At 35.8% G+C, this 19,940-nt stretch overlaps 6 protein-coding genes across 6 annotated transcripts; 4 read left to right on the top strand and 2 right to left on the bottom strand.

Annotated features, from left to right (window-relative positions):
• Nucleotides 1-5,957: 5,957 nt before the first annotated feature.
• On the top strand, nucleotides 5,958-8,669 carry RHIMIDRAFT_242575 (uncharacterized protein; the record flags this gene model as incomplete). Its single annotated transcript, XM_023609811.1, has 6 exons — nucleotides 5,958-6,063; nucleotides 6,314-6,615; nucleotides 6,914-7,221; nucleotides 7,962-8,107; nucleotides 8,177-8,372; nucleotides 8,426-8,669. The coding sequence occupies 6 exons, from the start codon at nucleotides 5,958-5,960 to the stop codon at nucleotides 8,667-8,669; spliced, it is 1,302 nt and encodes a 433-aa protein (XP_023461179.1).
• A 346-nt stretch (nucleotides 8,670-9,015) lies between these two features.
• RHIMIDRAFT_274476 (Clavaminate synthase-like protein) lies at nucleotides 9,016-11,265 on the bottom strand. The gene is made up of 3 exons (XM_023612462.1): nucleotides 10,448-11,265; nucleotides 9,848-10,395; nucleotides 9,016-9,792 (listed from the first exon to the last, which is right to left on the bottom strand). Exons 1-3 carry the CDS (start codon nucleotides 11,238-11,240, stop codon nucleotides 9,133-9,135), a joined length of 2,001 nt encoding a protein of 666 aa, XP_023461178.1. The 5' UTR covers nucleotides 11,241-11,265; the 3' UTR covers nucleotides 9,016-9,132.
• Nucleotides 11,266-12,410: 1,145 nt separating this feature from the next.
• RHIMIDRAFT_209257 (PAP2 domain protein) lies at nucleotides 12,411-13,207 on the top strand (the record flags this gene model as incomplete). Its single annotated transcript, XM_023607128.1, has 3 exons — nucleotides 12,411-12,669; nucleotides 12,735-12,906; nucleotides 12,967-13,207. The coding sequence occupies 3 exons, from the start codon at nucleotides 12,411-12,413 to the stop codon at nucleotides 13,205-13,207; spliced, it is 672 nt and encodes a 223-aa protein (XP_023461177.1).
• Nucleotides 13,208-14,376: 1,169 nt separating this feature from the next.
• On the top strand, nucleotides 14,377-15,672 carry RHIMIDRAFT_209243 (ARM repeat-containing protein; the record flags this gene model as incomplete). The annotated part of the gene is made up of 5 exons (XM_023607125.1): nucleotides 14,377-14,584; nucleotides 14,643-14,809; nucleotides 14,864-15,268; nucleotides 15,319-15,468; nucleotides 15,520-15,672. 5 exons carry the CDS (start codon nucleotides 14,377-14,379, stop codon nucleotides 15,670-15,672), a joined length of 1,083 nt encoding a protein of 360 aa, XP_023461176.1.
• A 170-nt stretch (nucleotides 15,673-15,842) lies between these two features.
• Nucleotides 15,843-16,829, top strand: RHIMIDRAFT_242571 (uncharacterized protein; the record flags this gene model as incomplete). Its single annotated transcript, XM_023609810.1, has 4 exons — nucleotides 15,843-15,902; nucleotides 15,961-16,320; nucleotides 16,373-16,461; nucleotides 16,517-16,829. 4 exons carry the CDS (start codon nucleotides 15,843-15,845, stop codon nucleotides 16,827-16,829), a joined length of 822 nt encoding a protein of 273 aa, XP_023461175.1.
• A 937-nt stretch (nucleotides 16,830-17,766) lies between these two features.
• Nucleotides 17,767-19,840, bottom strand: RHIMIDRAFT_295855 (uncharacterized protein; the record flags this gene model as incomplete). The annotated part of the gene is made up of 5 exons (XM_023614219.1): nucleotides 17,767-17,923; nucleotides 18,076-18,344; nucleotides 18,924-19,536; nucleotides 19,595-19,708; nucleotides 19,791-19,840. The coding sequence occupies 5 exons, from the start codon at nucleotides 19,838-19,840 to the stop codon at nucleotides 17,767-17,769; spliced, it is 1,203 nt and encodes a 400-aa protein (XP_023461174.1).
• Nucleotides 19,841-19,940: the final 100 nt, after the last annotated feature.

The raw sequence follows: 19,940 nt of genomic DNA, 5'->3' as shown, positions 1-19,940 counted from the left end.
TGCTTTACATTGATCTTATAATAAGATCTGGTGGTCACTACAATACCAAATTCTACATATAAAACTTATTTTTAACCTTACTACTAACACCCAGTAACACTGATTCTTTTTGGACTGCGAGATTAAGGTTTCTCCATTTAACGTTTGAACCTTAAACCAAATGAACTTTATATCGACCAACCTTATTTTTAACAATATAAAAAGAGCAATGCTTTTGCTAAAAGCTCAATTCATTCAATAAATCACCTACGAATTGAATCACAGCCTTTTCCTTTTTATTTTTATCTTTTATTAACTTCTGGATAATCCAATCAAGTGGATTCAGGAACCTTTTTATCTTTATTATTCTTTTTACTTTGTACAACTCAGTCTGATCAACTTTACACGATCTGGTGGCCACACATCGAACCTTTATTATAACTTTACCTTTTAAACACTTTTGCTACGAACCTCAAGCCTTACAAAAGACTACGAACACACAAACTTCTATTTTTATTACTGTAATTTTTCTTATTTCGTTAGAGTGAGCTGGGTAAATTTGTTATAGGCAAGAGCTTGTATAAAGTTTGCGTTTAAACAGAGTTCTGAGTAGTATAGTGACCACCATATCTTATTAAAAGATCAATTGTTAAGTTCATAAAGGTATGAAGATAAAAGAATAAGAGCAGGAACTTTTATAACAAAAGTTAAGACCTGTTTATTGTATGAATATAAAATAAAGAGAAAAGGTGATTGATTCAATTAATTGATGAATGAATTCTTTTGGCAAGGGGAGGCAAGGACTAAGGCTATTTATATGTTTTTGAGAGGACATCAGGACTAGTTTTTGTATCGATATTTTCAAAAATATGAAAATTTCAAATATATGAAATTTTCGTATTGATCTTGTGGTACTCTATTACCAAACTCGTCTAATATGTCACAATAAAAGATAAAAATAAAAAAGGAAAAGGTTGTGATTCAAATCGTAGGTGATTTATTGAATGTCCTGAGTTTTTTGCAAAAGCATTGCTCTTTTATACTTGATAAAAAGTAATTAAAGTTTTGATATTTAAGGTTTTGATATTTAAAGTTTTTTTTTTTTTTGAGAACTGTGTTACATTACACCCGATCAAGCCGAGTTTAGTCGAGCTGGCGACCTTTGTTGCTAAAATGAAAATATCAGCCTTGTGAAAACATTCGCTTTATTGAAAAGGATGAGGTTGTAAACAAAGAAATAATATAAATACTCCCTCCTGTGGAAGACAATTCAAGTGATTATTATTAACGATTAAATTTATATTATTATCTTACATTCAAATAAACAGAGAACCTTCTGTTGTAAAAGTTTCTGATCTCTTTTCTTATCTTTGCTTTTATTCTTCTTATGTTTGACCTTACGTACAAGATCTGGTGGCCATTCCACGCACCGAAACTCATAAAAACTCAATAAAACACTTTGAATTATTAACAACCTATATGCCTTACAGAAAATTACATTGTCGTTGTAAACAAGATTCAATATTTTGCCCCTGATTGCGCCCTCAGCTCACACCATGAGGACTAGCATTGTCAACCTACATGGTGCCATCATATAGTGTGCCCACACTATGCTATGAGATAGTGTCAACATCACTCTCCCTGTTATTTTTATCAATATAAATAACTCAATGTTTTGAATAAAGGATCACTAGGTTTAATTAAATTAATCAATCTACAGTATTATTCTCAATTCAACTATCTTACAACTTCTTTTCTTATGAAGACATCAATTCAAACTTGTTATATTTGATTTTGTATAATCAGGATCTGATAATCACTGACTCGATATTATACTCAGTTTGTTACCTTAACCTTTTTTACTTTAAAATCTGTCTTAAAAATTTTAGACTCTCCAAGGTCATTAAGCTAAAACAAGCAATTGCATTTGGTGGTCACTACGAGGGAAAACAAAACCGAAAACAACAAGAAATTTTAACACAAATGCTTGCAAAAAAAAAAAGCTAAACTCATCAATAAAACATTACTCTTACATATCAAAAGCTCAAGAAAGATATTTACAATGTCCATCCCTACAGGATGATTACGGCATGCGGTAAAATTTTGCTCTGAACGAAATATCCAGAAAAAAAAAAATCGAGACCTGACCTAAGGCAAAATTATTTAATTTACTTAAAAAGTATTACACGACACCTGAACTTATACAAATTTGCGAATTGGAATATAATGAAAAGCGCCAAGAAGAACAAGAACATCATCAAATATTTCTTGCAAGAATACTCGAAGCAGTAGAATTAGCAAACGCTGCAAATGACGCTGTGATTCAAAGCCGTTTTCGTGATGATATCTTTAGAGAAATTGAACAGTTCTGTATTCAGAGTAGTTTTCATAAATTTCAAGACTGAATTATTCACACTGGTAAATAGGTCTCGTAAACTAACTATTGTCGATAATCTCTTCATTCTAAAAGATGCTAACCAAGCTCTTATATATTAGGATAACAATTTGAACAACTATCAATACAGGAGTAATCACAGCATAGGGTTATTTGATACTGAAGAACATCCTTCTCAGTATATTCTCATCAGTAATATCTATAGTACTAATAAAATTAGAAACACTGACCGTTGCTCCCAATGTAATTACTGGTTCTCACTTATAAACTACTATGAAGACGACTAGAATGCCTAATGAACCACAATCCTTTGCAAATATAATTAAATACATTGGTCACAAATAACTTCTGTTCTTTAGAATTTTATTGTTAGTACTTTGCCCTGCCTGCAAATTAATTTAACCCTGATTCTAGTAAAACATTAAAACCAAGGAAGCGTTGAGTATTGCAATAATTCTGAAGTATGAGGTGTTGTGTTATTAGTAAAGTGAAATTAAATGAAGAAAAGAGCTCGCCTTGCAAGAAAAAAAAAAAGCTGAGTTAATCTCTACTTATAAGTTCCTGTCAATTGATTGTAGCGTGAAAGATACTGTAAATGTAGTCTATAACTAAGAAAAATAGTATAACTACGACTTTTTAAAAGAATATAGCTCTAGTAAAGTATCACAATACGGAATGATGATATTAAGATGAGCAATGCTTGTAATAAGGACCCTAAAGACATAAGAATATATCAGTGAATTCCAGTAATCTATGCTAATACAAGCTTAGAAAGTAGTAGAAGATGCAAACAGATATAAATAGCTCTAGCTTGTTCGATTTTGGTTACTGTACAAGGTTGTATCCGCCTTTGGCGCTGTGCTTACTTTTGCTGATTTCAGGCTACATCAACGTTAAAGAATGTATAGGAACAAGCTTTCTTTTTTTTTTTTTTTTTTTTTTTTTTTTTTTTTTTTTTACTTGCAAAATTAGCTGTCTTTAGCAGCTTGAGGCAAGCTACGTAGTTTTCTTGAATTTAATGTTGTCAAGACATAATCTACTATTTCCCCTTGATATTAAGCGTACCCCGTTGAAAGGTCAAAGCATCATTATTATTGTCGTTTTGCTCAGCGGCGCGCATATCCAATATGGCCAAATAGAAGTCAACCAGTTTTACTTTATACATACCTATTTTTTGATGTGATCAAAATCAGTAATATAATCTGTTCCGTCAATAATCGCATAATGAATGTCATTTCTTTCACAACGTTTGTATTTGTGCTAGTGTCCCGAAATAAACAAATCAATACCACCATGTCCAAGGAGAGACGCGGATTGATTTTTGATGGAAGTACTGTAATTACTCTGTCTCTTTTGAAATCAAACTTCAAGATCCCTATATTCTAAAAGAGGCAGGACATACACAATTGCAATACGAAACTAGGCTCGTTGAAACTGGAGTATTCAGTTTTGCTCTTGAGACAGATGTACCAAATATATTGGTTGACATTCCTGCAATTTAAAATTGATCGAATCTTGCTCGGCCCCTTGACTGTAAAAAGCTTTAAGAAGAAACGTTGTTTTTTCATATGCGAACGCTCGATTACCTTTGAATTCAAAACAGGATTCATCTGCTTTGTCTGCTGCTTTATCCCTTAAACGAAATCTGGCCAAATGATCCGATTCAGATTAGAACCTGCAGGTGTGAATAAAGTTCGAAAATAAACTATCACGCTGATAGAGGAGCCTTCAGTTATTATCAAGGCATGTAATCCGCACAGCTTTGTGATCCAGTCTCATGTAGTTTCTTGAGGAACATGTATCCAGATTCTTGAAAAAGTTAATCGAAATAGCTGCTTTGAAGATAGGCATAAAGCAAACAGGGGAAACTCACTGTAGCTCTAGGCTATAGCCTGTGAGTCGCTTACAACATACAGAAAAAGTAAATTCTACTCTCAAGTGATCTGGATCAGTTTGAATGACCTCTAGCGTGTTTGTGAAATAGCAGCAAAACAAATAGTTTTTAAAGTAGCCCAGAGACATGTACCGTTGACCATGGTGCTAATCAGAATCAAGTATGAGATAGTAATGATATCAAAGCAAGATCTTTGGCATTGGCTTTATCTGTTACAGTAGCAAGTGCACCCAAGTCCCATTCAACATCAAATGGCTGCACTAAAAACTTTATCAGCAACCGTTTCGTTATAAAGCATATAATAAAAAGTTTGCAATTATAGCTTGCCTGATAGCCCTTTCCCTGCTTAAAAGCATAAACTTTATGTTTTAGCTTTTCTTTAAAGTATCTCAATAGAAAGCATAACAATTATCTGCGTAGTTTAATTTACAATCTTAGTAACATAGATCTCTGCCCTTCCACCCCAAAGTTAAAAAGTCAACTCATTTTTACGCCAGCTCCTTTTAGTGAAGAGCTATTGGTATCGGTTATGAATTCAGCAGCAGAGACAAGGATATTGACAATAGCAGACGAATCAGAATTATATGAAGAGGTAACATTAGCAGTAGAACCAAGAGTGGCATAATTTGAAGCAGGTTGGAAAGCGCCATATTTGGCCTGAAGCCTTATAATAAGTTGAATATAATCTTACAGCAAAGTATACATTCTACTCTCTATTTCCTGTATTGCATCAAATGAGAAAAGAAGAAGAATAAACTGAAAGCAATATAAAGCGACATACTCAAGAATCATTAGTCGTTCTGTTCTCATATAAAATGACACTATTTGTAAATAATGAGCTCTTTCTTATTTTGATTTTGTAAATCACTAATATATATATATACTGGAATTATCAGCGCTTCAGTACGTGATCAGTATCACTTTGAATTTCGCTTTCAAATAATAAGTCAGACACATGCTGCATATATGTGTGCAAATTATGTACTGCTATTTCCTCATGGAACATATGAGTGACGTTAGGGTCCGTGCCTCTTCTCTTCTCTATTTACTGTTACTTCCTCGATCACTGTTCCTGATGTTACATGATGGTCCATGGCCATCCTGTACCATTTTAGTATCTCTATCCATCACTTTTATAAAGAAAAGTACTTTGAGGATTATAGCATGATGTGTAGTGTATCAAAAGTAGAGTGCTTTTTCATTCAAGGATAGATTTTACTATTAAAGAAAAAATGGTTAATTAATAATAAAGTATTATATATTGTTAATCTAACACGACAGGGATGTCCGCAGCTACTTTTCCTTTTTTCTTTTCTTTACTTCAACATGAAGCGAAAGAAAGACGAAAGCACTCTGTCTTCAAAGGCAAAGTGAGACAAAGAAAAGAGTATGTAAGCTATAAAGTCGACATGACATATCAAGAGTCTATTTAGCTGCCTATTGCGGGCTCCCTTCTTTATTTGCACAAATGCAAACAAACTTAATCAAATATACATCTTTTGAAACAAGTGGTGATGACTTTCAAGAAACACCATTACTTAAAAAAGGTAAAGATAGCGTCTATTAGTTTCATCTGTTTTATAACATGTTGCTGTAAGAGGCAAGAGCCCCCGTACTTCTTTGAAAACTGCTAAAGAATACAAAGCTGCTTTCAATCCTTAAAATGTTGTTACCAGTGAAAAAGTATGTATGCCTACAGCCAACAACGATATGAGTGTTGAAGCTGTATTACATGCTCCTACTCCTTCCACTAGTCGTACTTCTGCTCCTATCAAGGCCTATAAGAAATATATAAGTAAGCTTGATAAGGTTGAAGCATTTAAAAGGAGAAAGAAAAGAATAAGACAGCAACTAGCGAACAAAAACAATCTAGGTGCCCTTCTTGTGATGGAGCAATCATTTTTGCTCCTCCAACAAGCTGTGTCCTATGAATAAATCAAAAACGAAGCTTCCAAAACCTAAAGATACCGCTGAGAAAACTTCTGTAATCAAGATATCTTTGGCTAATATCTGTGGATATCCCAAGTTCGTTACTTTGATTTAAGAAGTAGTTGACCATATCACTCAACTGGTGTATGCTGGATCTATTTTTATTAATTACTATGTCTTGGAACTTCTCGAGGATGGTGAAGAATTATTTATGATGGCTCAAAATTTGTTCTATAGCATGTTTTCCATCTTTGATGGCCAAGGAAAGCATGCATCTAATAGTATCAAGAAGAGTTTCAAGGCCTTTTGTGAATCTACTTCTCTTACTCAACCCGACTTGTACAAGCGCGCAAGTAAAGGATATATGACCATTGCATCTTCTATGGCCAAGCAATATGAAACACTGATCCATAACTACGTATGATCTACTTACGAAGACAGGACTCTTAGACATATTCTTAAAGCCTTATCCGAAAAAACATCTCCTTACTTCTGTGATGATAGCCTAACAGTCAAACATATCTTTCAACAAAAGATAAACCTCAAGTTTACCTGGTCATCCACTGTAGACCGAACTGAAATATATGAAACCATTATCAGTAACTTTCTTACTTTCTGATTAATGTACGATGCTTCTAATGATGCTGACGTACCAAGTAAAGGCTAATTTGTATGCCAAATCTCAATTTTATATGAAATAACCACACTTTATACAGAAGGAAATGGAACAAAAGAAGCTCAGTCAAGAAACGAAGCCTCAAGGCAAAGCACCAAGCAGTTACGTCCACAGAAAATCACAAGAGCTTCCTTTTGTCAAGAAGTTGAATACAAGCAAGTACAGATCATTAAAGGAAAACACATTGACTGCTATCAATTCCAACAAGCCCTTGGAAATAACAAGCAAACTGAAGAACATTGATAAAAAGGATATTGATGCTGTCCAAAGCTTTATCAAAGCAGTACAAGCAAGAATTCAAGACAAGACTTTCATGCCTCTCAAGTACACTGACCCTCAAGGATTAAGGTACTTTTCTTTACTTTTTTTATACAAGATTGAGCATCAGTCTTTCTGGAAGCTTGCCAAACAATGTGATAACAAGATCAAACCAGGTCAAAAGAATGATAATTGTTATGTAATGGTTTATAAGACACACAACAAAGACAAAAGAAGTACTCTTTGAGACTAATCTTAATTCTGAGATAAAGGCAGAAGGAACATACAATTAAATAAAGGATCTACTATTTATAGTTGCTATCAAATGGCTGTTAAGCTACTATTCTAAGCGTGAATTATAATTACTGAGAATGTGATTGACTAACGGTTCCTGAATTCATAAAGAAAACTTTTAATTCGTTCCTGGCACTGATCTTATTGTTCATTTCATGATCTGGGTTATGTTACTGATTTTACCGTGAGAAGGGTCATCTTTTAAAGAAGTATATCCTTTTATATAAAGAAGTAATGATTCATATTCAAAAGAGGGATTCTATTTAATTTGACTTATCACTAAAAGTGTATGCACGTAATCTTATAATGTATGAATTCACTCTACACATACTGATTACAATCGTTTGTCTCAATGTCAGTCCTTAAGCAGACATTGTTTTACGACAATAATGACTTAACTTCATGGTATTTAATGTCTTTGATTTTTTAAAAATAAGCTACAAGACGATTGAAAGCTTGACTTCACGTCCAAAGAAGTTTGCGTACGCTTAGTTACATGTCTTTTCTTTTAGTCTAAATAAATGCTGTCATTGTAGAAATGTGATCATTACTGATGGTTATGCTGTATTCTTCATGTTTAAGAGAGCTGCTTCCATCCAAGGTGAACCTAGAAGGGAACCAAAGGCTCCCAAAGGTTTTACTGATATTGCTGACGATGCAGAAATTTGGGATGTTGATCCTGGTATATCAACTATCTTTACTGCAGTTAAATCTACAGAATATGAACGTATCTGAACTACAAGCTTGCAAGAACACTATCATCTATGTGGTTACAGTCTTGCTACAAGAAGACGAAAAGAACACCAAGAATGTCATTTAGACGAATTTAGGTATATTAGTGAACTGCCTACTTTAAAAATTGCAAACTTGACTTCGTTTTTTCTAGCTACCTCTACACGCCTACAAAACTATCAAAGAATCCATAACTATTACTGTCAAGATAAATGGTATATCGCTTTCTTACATGGTATGTATTTTAATAACGCTGCGTATGGCATAGGTCTCAAAAGCTAAAGTTCAAAGTGTATATCAACAAGCAAAAAGGAACTCAAGAAATTGTTAAAAGACTCTTTGAAAACAGCAAGAAATATGGCACATCAAGCACAGTTGGCGCTAAAAATCAAAACCCAAACAAAAGCAAACATGAACCTTTACCTTCTGCTGACCTCCCTTCCTCCTCTCAATGGAAGCGAATCGTTGCACTCGAAGATGGTCCTTTTTGTTCAAGTATGAAAAGCAAATGAGCTGCACCTACTAGACGTATTACTAAAGAAATCAAACGAAAATGCAAACAATCCAACGAGGGGGCCGGATTTGTTTATGTTGACAAGTATTTAACGAGCCAGATCTGTAACGTGTTTGACCAAGTATATTACCAATATCTCCATTGCTGGATCAAAGCGAAGAGTACACGCTGTCCTCAAGTGTGAATCTTATAGTACGGTGTGGAATCCCGATGTGTAGAGTGTATTAAATATATACCACATCTTTGTTGACAAATCAAAACATGACAATGAAGGCCCTCCCTCCTTCAAAAGACTAATGGTACTGTGGACTTAATGTGCTGTCCATAACGGCAGTGTATTCCTTAGCGCTTCGGTAGGTATAAAACAAATAATATATTATTCATTTGTCTTCTAGTTATATAGAGACAAACTTGGCTTATGTTTATATTTTATGCTTTATTACATGTTTTTATGGTATAGGTTAGCTTTCATTTATCTCTTTCCAAGTAAATAGCAGAGTAGACTTGAGCTGTAAAGCATCTGTCTTTGGTAATTCGCTAAACTGCTTAGTTACCGATAGGCTCGTTTCAAGGTTTTCAGGGCTGACAAAGTCAACCGCGCACTTGATAGCTTCTGTGCAGTTATAGACTTGATGTGGACATCCAGCTGGTATATAGACGGCATCACCGCAATTCTGGTATATTTTCCAAGGCTTAATACCTGTCTGCTTTTCTAGTAGCTTCAGTTCATTGTCATCCATGTATAACGACTGACTGTGGATGGGATGCCACTTTTTCAGAAATTTCTGGTGACGCTTCTTTAGCCATTTTGACAGTGCTTTAGAATCCTTTGCAGCAAATATATGCCAAATGGCAGCAGCGTGATTGGTGTTATTAGTTTTTCCGGCATAATACATAAGGTTGACCGCGTCAGTCATGTCGCAGTGGAGGTTAGTGTTGCCAGACATATATGAAATAAACATTTTGGGCCCAAGGTCAGGAGGAAGAAATTCAGTAGGTAAACGATTGGCCAAGTTAAAATAACCATCTGTTGCACTGTATTCAGGTATTGGCACAGTAGCCATAAACTCCTTATAGAGCTGGGGAAACTTGTTTGCGATATCTTCAGTAGGTGGCCAGTCCTATAAGTTACTTTGTCAGTCATATGCAAATGTTATAATAGAGTTTTTATGTTACCTTGACTTTCAAAAGTTCAGATGTTCCCAGTTTCTTTGCCAAAGCCTTGCGCTTGCGGTGATCTGAGAAGCCTTCAAAGTACTCTTTCACAGTTGACTTGTTTTTTTTTGTATAATCTTTACAGTCAATGACTTCAATGGGATCTTTTCCGTAATGTTTGATAAAATATTCAGGAGACCATTCAGAATCAGCGTCCTTTAGTGAATTGGTAATGATTAAAGGTTTGTGTTGTTTCCAATAAGCCTGGAATTGTTCTAGGGTTATGCTTTCGCGTGGTATAACTAGGTGCTCATCAGAGGTAATAGTACATTCAGGAATAGACAGACTCGTGGCAGAGGAGCGGCTAGTATCAGATGATGGGTTCAATGTATTAGTATCGAGGGTATTCATAGTGGGAGTAGGGGAATCAGGCGCATGGGAGGAGGCAGCGCTGGTAGTGGTATATTCAGAAGCACTATGGATGGTAGTAGAGGGGGATAAGGAATTTTCAACGGTAACAATATTGGCTTTTTTGGGAGGAGCATGTACCACATTAGAGGCTGATTCAGCTATTGGAGAAAGTTAATAAGGAAATAAGCGCGTAACAAAATTTATCCTTACATGTCTTTAAGCTCGTATTGAATGAGAGGGTTGAAGAGACTTCAATATCATCAGATGGGCTCTTCATGACAATCTCGGTATCGTTAAATTCCTGTTGATCCTCAGAGAATGATCTTTTCGTGCCACGGTGTTCTCTGAAAAGACTTGACTTGAGCTCAGAGAAAGAATCATCTGAGTACTTGCTAAATAAAACGAAATGATCAGGCGTATGATGGACGCAATGAAGACACCTCATCAAGTTGGCATCCTTGAAACATGAAGGGCAGATTTCATAAGCGCAAGTAGCGCAGATATAGTGATAGTTGAATATGCTAGTCAAGCAACTGTCACAGCTGTGGCCGTAGCCACCAACAAATTTACGGTTGATGACAGACGATTCATCGCTCAAAGCAGTAGTAAGTTGTTCTTCATCGCCGACAATCTGTCTCAGTACTGGCTCAACGTACTTTTGAATGTACTGCTTGGCTGTACTAGCTGGTGGCTTGGGTTTAACTGCAATAGCAAGTTTAGCTTTCAAAGGATCTTCTGTTGTAGCAGAAGGAAAGTATGGACCATAAGTCAAGGTGTTATCGGCTTCGACTTTGAAGGCTCGTAAGTCAACAAAGGAGCAATCACCTTTCTTACGCGTGCAATTACCACAAGAAATAGCAGTGCTATTACTATCGTTCAACTTAAGCTTACGGCAAGGTAGCTGTTGAATTTCTAGTTTGATACGCTTTTGTTGACGTAAGCACTCTTCCACTTCACTGCGTGTTAATGAAGCAAACTTTCTCTTTGAGGCGTTTGAAGACATTTATCAAAAATGGGGGTAAAGAAAGAAAGATAGGGCGAAAAAGAGGAAAAAAAAAGTCTTGAAAAGTAAAAACAACAATTTAAAGTCAGTTGCAATCTTCAGATGTTAGTGACTAAGTTGTCATTTGAAGAGATACCTTTGCAGTAAACACGGTTGCACGTAACCTAATTCTCTTGATAAAAGTAAGGGAAAAAAGAGGACAAGTATCATATTTGTGTTCTCTTTTTGATAGCAATATCGTTACGGACATTTTAAAAGAAAGAAAGTCATGCTTTAATGACTGTGATTAGCTAGAGTCTGAAGATAAGCTCTTTAGTGACATCCCCTTTCTCTATTATTAATATTACAGTGTTTTGCGTTTGGAAATAGACCTTTTGAAAAATTAATTGTGAAAGGAGTACCATTCTGTTTTCAAAGTGTTGGTGGACTTCTAAGCAAGACTCTCTCCAGAGATCAAATAGCCCATCAGATTGATTGCGTACACTCCATAGGTATAATTTGGTTTCTGCTCACATATATATCCAACTTCTTTAATCCGAAAAACTTTATCATGTCATCTGCTTAGTATTGGAATTTTAACTCACAGAAACCTTTGTAGCCTTCAATTGATAGCTCATAGGGTAAATACGACAAGATAGCCCCCAAATAAAACAAGATGATGTTCTTCTATAGTACGCCCAATGATAAGTTTCTGTTCACGTTCTAGTTCGTCTTTATTAAGGTGCTCATCAGCGGCAGGTCCCATACTTCTTGTTATTTATTTGGAATTCATATCTTGATACTATTGATAATTTAAAGAACACTTGTACGAAAAGGCCATTTGCAAGACCACCTCAGAGTACGTAGATAAAGAGGTCAAGTGTTCCAAGACTAGTCTTCAGACAAAGGATTCACGTCGTTGTATGCTTAAATTGAAGTTTACTTGTTATTTTGCTGCAACACCCGCATTACAACTTCTGAGAGACCTTGTTTTTGATGGTAATACCTTCACTGTATCTTTGTTAACCAAATTTCAACGTCGAAAATAGCTCTTCCAAATAAGTTAAAACTTTGCATTGTCGTACAAAACAGTTCTTTATTTTTAGAAATACACGAAAAAAGCCTGTGGTGAAGGGAGAAAGCTGAGATTAAAGTTTTTTGTGTGCCTTTTTTTCTTTTCTTTTTTACAAGATGACAATCAGCTGTCATAGCAATGAAGGACATGCGTTGGCTTCTATATCATTAACTCACGTGTATTTTGATCCTCAAGATAAAATATCATATGCTTTCGCTTACATCACCCTAGCTCCTATCGCCATTCTCGTTTTCTACGCATCTGTTATTGTGTCTCGTCGTGAAATGGCAGGGATCCTGATGCTTTTAGGACAACTTTTGAATGAGGTCATCAATTATTTGCTAAAGGAGGCAATAGAACAAGAAAGGCCATACGGTAAACTGCAAGTAAACCATTGATAGCTTGGTGATTATCCTAAAATTAATGTAAATGTACGATAGCTCACTTGGGTGATGGATATGGTATGCCATCTAGTCATTCTCAATTCATTTGGTATTTTGCAGTCTATGGAGCACTTTATTTGATGAAGAATATTTCATTTCATCAAAGTATCCGGAAGGTGCTCATAAGCAACTTAATGCTACTACTTGCCATTTTAGTATCCATCTCAAGGTGAATAATAACCTTATTAAAATTGGACTGTATTTTTATATATTGACTTGTTTGTTACAGAGTTTATTTAGGATATCATACGCTAAACCAAGTTATTGCTGGATCATGCATTGGCACATGTTTTGGTATATGCTGGTTCGCTCTTGTTCAATTGATCTATTCAACTGGCATCATCGATACCATCATTGACTCACCTTTAGCAAAGATGATCTATTTAAAAGATATGAGAATGATCGATAACGTAGTTGAATGGGAGTATCAACAATGGGAAAAAGCAAATAAAAGACAAAAGCAGCATTAATCTAATGTCATGGTAACGCCCTTTTAGTACATTTTTGTTATGATGTCATTTCTCTTTCTCTGTTGCATAACTATACAAAAAATCGGCCTCTTTTTCTTTTTTCTCTTTCTTTTGTATAAAATTTATCATCACAACGCGAAAACTATATTATTATAATAAAAGCAAAAAATACACACATAGTTAAAGGCTTCTTTAAAACATAAACAGATCTGCCACGATGGACAGTGACAACGAAGAAATCTTGCCTTCCATCAATTCTGATCCAGTCGACTTGATCAATCAAATGACCTATCCTACACCGCCACCACTGGCAAGCATGACCAAAACTTTCTCTCGATCTGTGCCCAATTCACGAAGAAATTCGAGTGATGACCATATAGATCTACTACTGAACTCAAAGTTATCTCTCAATGAACCTTACGATAGGTATATGACATTGATCACAACTCGATTCTTTACTTATATAAAAAATATGTAGAGAATCGTCACTTGCTCAAGAATTGACGAATGGATTAGGGTCACATATGGGACTGCAAGGCACTATACAGAGCAATACAGAAGGTATAGAAAGAAAGGAAAAGGGTAAAAGATCACTCATCCTGATTCATTACATGCAGGTGCTGCTTTCTTTATCCATCATCCTTCAGTACCAAAGCATACGACAACAATTAAAAACCTAGTAAGCTCATATGTTATCAAGTTTACATTTTATTAACTTGAAAAAGTTCCCAGTGGTAACAACACTGACCGAAAGCACATCAAATGTTTGGTCACCGTCATTCACGCCTAAAACGATCAATCCTCTTCTTCCAGAATCTATTTCCGGTCCAACCAGACGTTATTCGCATGAGTGGAATCCTGAGGTCAATGACCGATACGGAAATGACAGTTTTATCCCTCAAAGCAGACAATCTACCTATTCAACTACAGATCCCGTGAACCATCGACGTTCCATGAAAGAGATACATCGCCAATATTACCCTGTGGATTCTGTCTTTTTATCTCAAGAATTGCGGTTTCACATGATGAGCTCTGCTACACCATCTCTTTACCAACAGCACACCCTTAGTAGTCATGGTCCTCTATTGCAAACACCTTTTTCTGCTTCATCATTGAATACGACTTATCAAAAGACAAAGGCTAGAAATGGACGACACGCTAAACATGATATGAACTATAATACCAATCGACGGTCGAGTGCCAACCAAGATCGCTTTGTGGATGCAAGTGTCAGTGACTTTGCAGGTAGGCTATATGATCTATGTAAAGATCAAAATGGGTGTCGGTTTTTGCAAAGAAAGATTGAGGAAAACGCCAATGAGGAATTGGACTTGATATTCAATGACATTTACAGCCACTTTGCTGAATTGATGATAGGTAAAAAAAAGCATACATGTATATAGACATCATGATTGACAGAAAGAGGCATGATTAGATCCTTTTGGTAACTATTTATGTCAAAAACTGTTGGAAAAATGTAAAGATGAACAAAGAATTCAATTGATTCAAATCATTCGTCCACACCTTGTCGATATCGCGCTAAATATGCATGGTACAAGAGCAGTTCAGAGACTGGTAGAGTGCGTGTCTACTCATGAGCAGGTAATTGAAGTAAATGTCAACAAAAAGGGCGTTTGTAGCTAATATAACGAATAGATTCAGTACATTATATCTGCATTGAGTGCTCATGTTGCCCCATTGATCAAGAATTTGAACGGCAACCATGTTATTCAAAAATGCCTTCGTCATTTATCTAGCGAGTATAATCAGTTTATATATAACGCTGTTTGTAAGCACTGTGTGGAAGTAGCGTCTCATAAGCACGGATGCTGTGTGCTGCAAAGATGTCTTGATTTTGCTACACCACAGCAAAAGGATCAGCTTGTGGATGAGATATCGAAGCATACACTGGTGCTTGTTCAGGATCCCTTTGGCAACTATGTTGTACAGTATATCTTGGATTTGCAAGTTTCAAATTATATAGAAAGTATCAATCAGCACTTTATTCATCATGTCTGCACTCTGTCAATACAAAAGTTCAGTTCTAATGTGATAGAAAAGGTAGATTGCATGACTGACAAAAAAAGTAGTAATTAACCATGTGTTTTTAGTGCATACGTAATGCATCGCCACAAACTAGACGTTTGCTGGTCCATGAACTGATTGAGTGCGAAACAATAGATAGGCTAGTACAAGATTCTTTTGCAAACTATGTCATTCAGACCTCGCTGGATTATGCTGATGAAGATCAGCGTGAACAGGTAATATGGTTGTATAATATATATAAAGATGAGCTAACTGATTTGATTTAGCTTGTAGATCGTATTCGGCCTTTCCTGTCGACCATTCGACACGCCCCTCATGGAAAACGTATCTACAGCAGGATTATTAGTCATCAAAGGCAAAAGAAGGATAAATGCTCCAAAAATAATCTTGATACCACTACAATTACCAATACAGTCTAACATCCCCCTTTAATATTTCCAATGTATTCATCATGCACTTCTTTAACAATAAACCATGTATATGCACACTTTTTGATAAAGTTTATTTTATCTAAAAAAAGAAAATTGGCTTAAAAAATAACTCTCAAACAATAAACCCTTTCTCCTTTTTTCTTTTTCTTATTTATATCATGGCCCCGCCTTATGCTTATCCTGTAGCAGGCATTGTTTATTTTGTTGGTCATCCTCAAGTAAGTTGAAGAAAAAATAAATAGATTTCCTTATCAATTCTCTCTCTCTCTCTTTTAGCTGTGGATCAAAACGCTTTGTCCATTTTTACTCACACTTGTCTTTGGACTCATTTCACTGATATTCTCATTTGTATACCTTTTACCCCTTCAAGCTCATGCTCTCATCAACGTTCATTGTCCAGTTTGGCTTGCTTGGATAGTGTCTGTCATTTTTGTTTTGCTTGAATCGGCAGTGCTGGATTTACTCTTTTTTGCAATTGTGTTGCCCATTTATCAAGATGCCTTATTTGATGCAACTCTAAAAGCAAGGGGGCTTGATAGGATGTTTGCAACTCGTGTTCCTGTCTCTGGACTTCGTCTTTGCTGTCGAGGCATTTCTTCAGGCTTAGCTTTGGTTTGGCTACTTCTCTTGGCTCAGGTAAAGATAAAATTACAGCAAAAAAAAAAAGAAGGTTAACGGTTTTTGATAGATTCTGATATTAATTATTACATCTCCGTTACATTTAGTGCCTGTTGTAGGTACATTTGTCGCTTGCTATATTAATGGCTGGGTTGCATGGTAACTTGATATCTTTTTCTTTCGTTACTTTGTTTTAATAGTATTGTGTATGTAGCTGGGGTCATCATATTCACTATGACTTGGAATTTCGTGGACTAGGCGTGAGTGAATCAAGAAAGTATGCTTGGCAGCATAGATCAGCCTATTGTCAATTCGGAACTGTAGCTGTCGCATTAGAGTTGATACCTTTATTTAATTTACTCTTCATGTGGACAAATGTGGTTGGAGCAGCATTATATGTTGGAGATAAGTATGAAAAGAATGAAAGAGATATTATCAGACGTCAAAATAGTGCTGGTAATACATCTACAGAAGCACTCGTTGTGGGGCATCCCGGATTAAAGAATGGGTATGGTTCTCTGGTTTAGATGAAGCTTATTTTAATTGCACTTTATAGTTACAATGACACTTTTGTATAAAATAAAAAGGGTATATTCTCTCTAGATCATAATAGAGCTTATTTAGTCAAATTTTTTAATTTCATCAGAATAATACACAGAAATGGACAAATAAGGGGCAGGTAAAGCTGATTGGAACAAGCCATCGCTTTTTTGAATTCAGTTTGCTATCTTGAGGATTCAATGTCTGTTTCTTTATTTATTAAAGGTGGCACACACGTCGTTTCTCCCTCCCATCAGTTTAAATAATATGATTTCTTTTTCTTTTAGTCGTCTGAAAAGGTAAAAGTGAAAAGGAGAATACAACATATCATCTTGGTTGTCATATACTGTTTATGAAATAAGAAAACTTTGTACTATTACAAGCAAAGGAACATTACACTATAAAGATCTTAATTTTTTACAAAAATGTCATGTCGACACTATTGGTTTTTGACTATAGGTTTGCGGATAGTTGTTTTTATTTTGCGTACAGCGATTTTTATTATGCGGATAGATTTTCTACTTTGTATTCTCAGAGCATTGGATCAAGAGCCAGATATCTATCGAAAAATGAATACGAATGGCTTATTCAATTTACACAGTCATCAACAGATATGGTTTTGGTTGATTCAATGATTCTAGCACTCAGATTGTCATCTACAGTCAGGCAATCTCTCCTAATGCCATCCTTGACTTTGGACCAGAACAACCCAATAGGGTTCAAACATGGTGATTCGATCAGACTCTAAACCTCAGTAACTTTATGGATGGCAGCGTTGTCCATAACAAGATAGCGCCCCTTCATGTCAAATTGATCCAAAATATCCATGTTACCAACCAAAAACTCCAGGAAATGTTCATTACGAGCACTCCTCTCTTTGATCTACCGAAATTTCTACGAATATACATGTTAAAACCTGCCTCATCAATGAAAATGCAAGTTTTCGTGCCAGTTCATGTTTTCATCATTTTTCCACTCAAGAAACTTATTTCTACGCGGCTTAAGATTACTAAGAGCCGTTCTAGAAGATACAATTGGTTCCAGCTTCTCAAGAGTTAAATAGGCATGTAGGATGAGATGTCTATGAAGAGCTGATAATGTAATCGAACCAATTTCGTGAAAAGCTTCAAGCAACGCATCTCTTGCCTGTCAAAGCACAGCTTGTGGAGTCTTACCATAAAACTCATACAGAAAATCGGTATGACGAGGCCTGAGTTTTCTCTCCCAACTTACTCGTTGCTTCGTACCGCCAGGCAAGCGTTTCCAAGAAGCTCTTGTGCTTGTTCAGGTGAATAAGATATATACGCTCCTCGGACCTTTGCTGGGGCTTTCTTCTTGCGTTGCTTCAAGCCATTCTCAATTTCTACAGTGCCTTGAGCTTCTGCTTCTGACTGATTGTTCTTCAGTGTCTGGTGATATGCCTGATAGCTCTTCAAATCCAAAAGTTTCTTCACTTCTAGTTCAGGCAGCCTCTCATTTATACCAGTGATGTCATTCAAATTCTGTAGTTTCGTACAAATCTTTTATATTCTCAACTTCCATGGGTTCGTACTCAGGAATGTCGTCCAAGGCATTAAAACAGTGCATGGACTCATCTGGGACGTCGTAAGTATCAACTCTCTCATTATGGCTCCCATGGCTCTCATTATGGCTCTCATGGTTCTCACACATTTAATAAATAGAAGCGTCCTAACGTGAGCAGAACCATTGATCTTTTTGGTGGAACCTTCTGAAATTGCCCCTTCGTACTTTTTTGGGACTTACTTTGGAACCGACTTTTTCATTTATGTAAATTATACTTATATATATGAGTTTATTAAGACAAGAGAAAGATGTAGCAGCCTTTATTTATATCAGTTTAATGTCACTGATGCTCAAAAACTGTCAAAGCAAGTCCTAAAAACAGCGTACAAAAGAAATTTTATTAGTAGTCTGTCAAAACTGATTTACTTGAAATATAAGTTCATAAACAGATATTTGAGAATTCCGATAAAAACATTGCATAAGTTGACTTCAGACAGTGAGGTATAGCATGTATTCTCACAAATTATCCAAGATAAGCAGTTGATTCAAGAGTCAACCTTTCTTCTTTTATTCACGTATTCAGTTGAAGTCGAGGTGACAGGCATAACGGCTACATCATCATAATTTAAACAGGCATTTAACCATTCGCTGGTGTCCTTTGGGTAATTACGTTTCTGAGTGGATAATACTTGTTCTTTCACTTTTAATATTTGCTGTTTAAATTGCCATATTAAAACTATCAACGGTAAAATGCTTCTAGTAAAGTGGGATTCGTCGCTTGATATAGACAGGTCTTTGATTTTTATTATTCTTGTAATGTAAGGAGTTGGTCTGTCAGCAGCTAATAGTGTTATAGATAGACCTGCAGTTTGAACTCCAAATACTGAGAGGCCTTTAGACTCGTTTTGATTACTTGTAGTCAATTTATCTAACATATCTTTTATCACCTTTGGCAGTTTTATCCCCTTTTCTTCGACTGTCTTAGTGTTTAGGTTATGTACAGCAGTTTCACCAACTCCATATTCATCTGCATATTCATGCTCGGCTTTTTCTTCTCTTACAATTAGATCACATTTATAACCAGTAAAAGCTCTTGCGATAATATCTTTAGATCCAATTACTCTATCAATATTTTTTCTTCTAGTACTTGCAGCATTTGCTGCTTCGCCGCTACGAAACAATAAAATTAATATACAGCTGTCCGTGCCGATCTTTTTGTTTTATTTACCGAATAACCTGTAGCGTTTTTATATCATCGAATATGGTATCAATAAGCGACCAAACATGACTATTGTACCAGGCTTCTTTTTGGATCTTGTTTAGGTTTCTTGACTCATAAAGTCTCACAAATGAAAATACAGTATGTTTGACCCAATCAAAGTCATGATATTTTTTGGATCGTAATCATGTTCCCAATCCTGTACCTTGAGAAGCTGTGCTCGGAGATCTTTGATGCTATCACAATTAAAGCCATTTATGTAGGAGGTGGTTCAGGACTACGTGTTTGCTTTGCGTCCCCGTAGTCCTTCTTCATGTTTGTAGGTGGGGAGGCATGGACCAAACGGCTATACACA

This window comes from Rhizopus microsporus (assembly GCF_002708625.1).
Source record: "Rhizopus microsporus ATCC 52813 unplaced genomic scaffold scaffold_34, whole genome shotgun sequence".
In the NCBI taxonomy this organism is placed as follows: Eukaryota; Fungi; Mucoromycota; class Mucoromycetes; order Mucorales; family Rhizopodaceae; genus Rhizopus; species Rhizopus microsporus.
The sequence above is the reverse complement of the archived record's forward strand: the minus strand, read 5'-3'. Positions and strand labels throughout refer to the sequence as shown.

Excerpts from the sequence above, each read along its gene's own strand:
- RHIMIDRAFT_274476 (XM_023612462.1), bottom strand. The coding sequence starts at position 11,240 with ATGTCTTCAAACGCCTCAAAGAGAAAGTTTGCTTCATTAACACGCAGT. Across the intron at positions 10,396-10,447 it reads CAATACGAGCTTAAAGACAT|CTGAATCAGCCTCTAATGTG; the intron begins GTAAGGATAAAT and ends TTTCTCCAATAG. Across the intron at positions 9,793-9,847 it reads CTGAACTTTTGAAAGTCAAG|GACTGGCCACCTACTGAAGA; the intron begins GTAACATAAAAA and ends AGTAACTTATAG.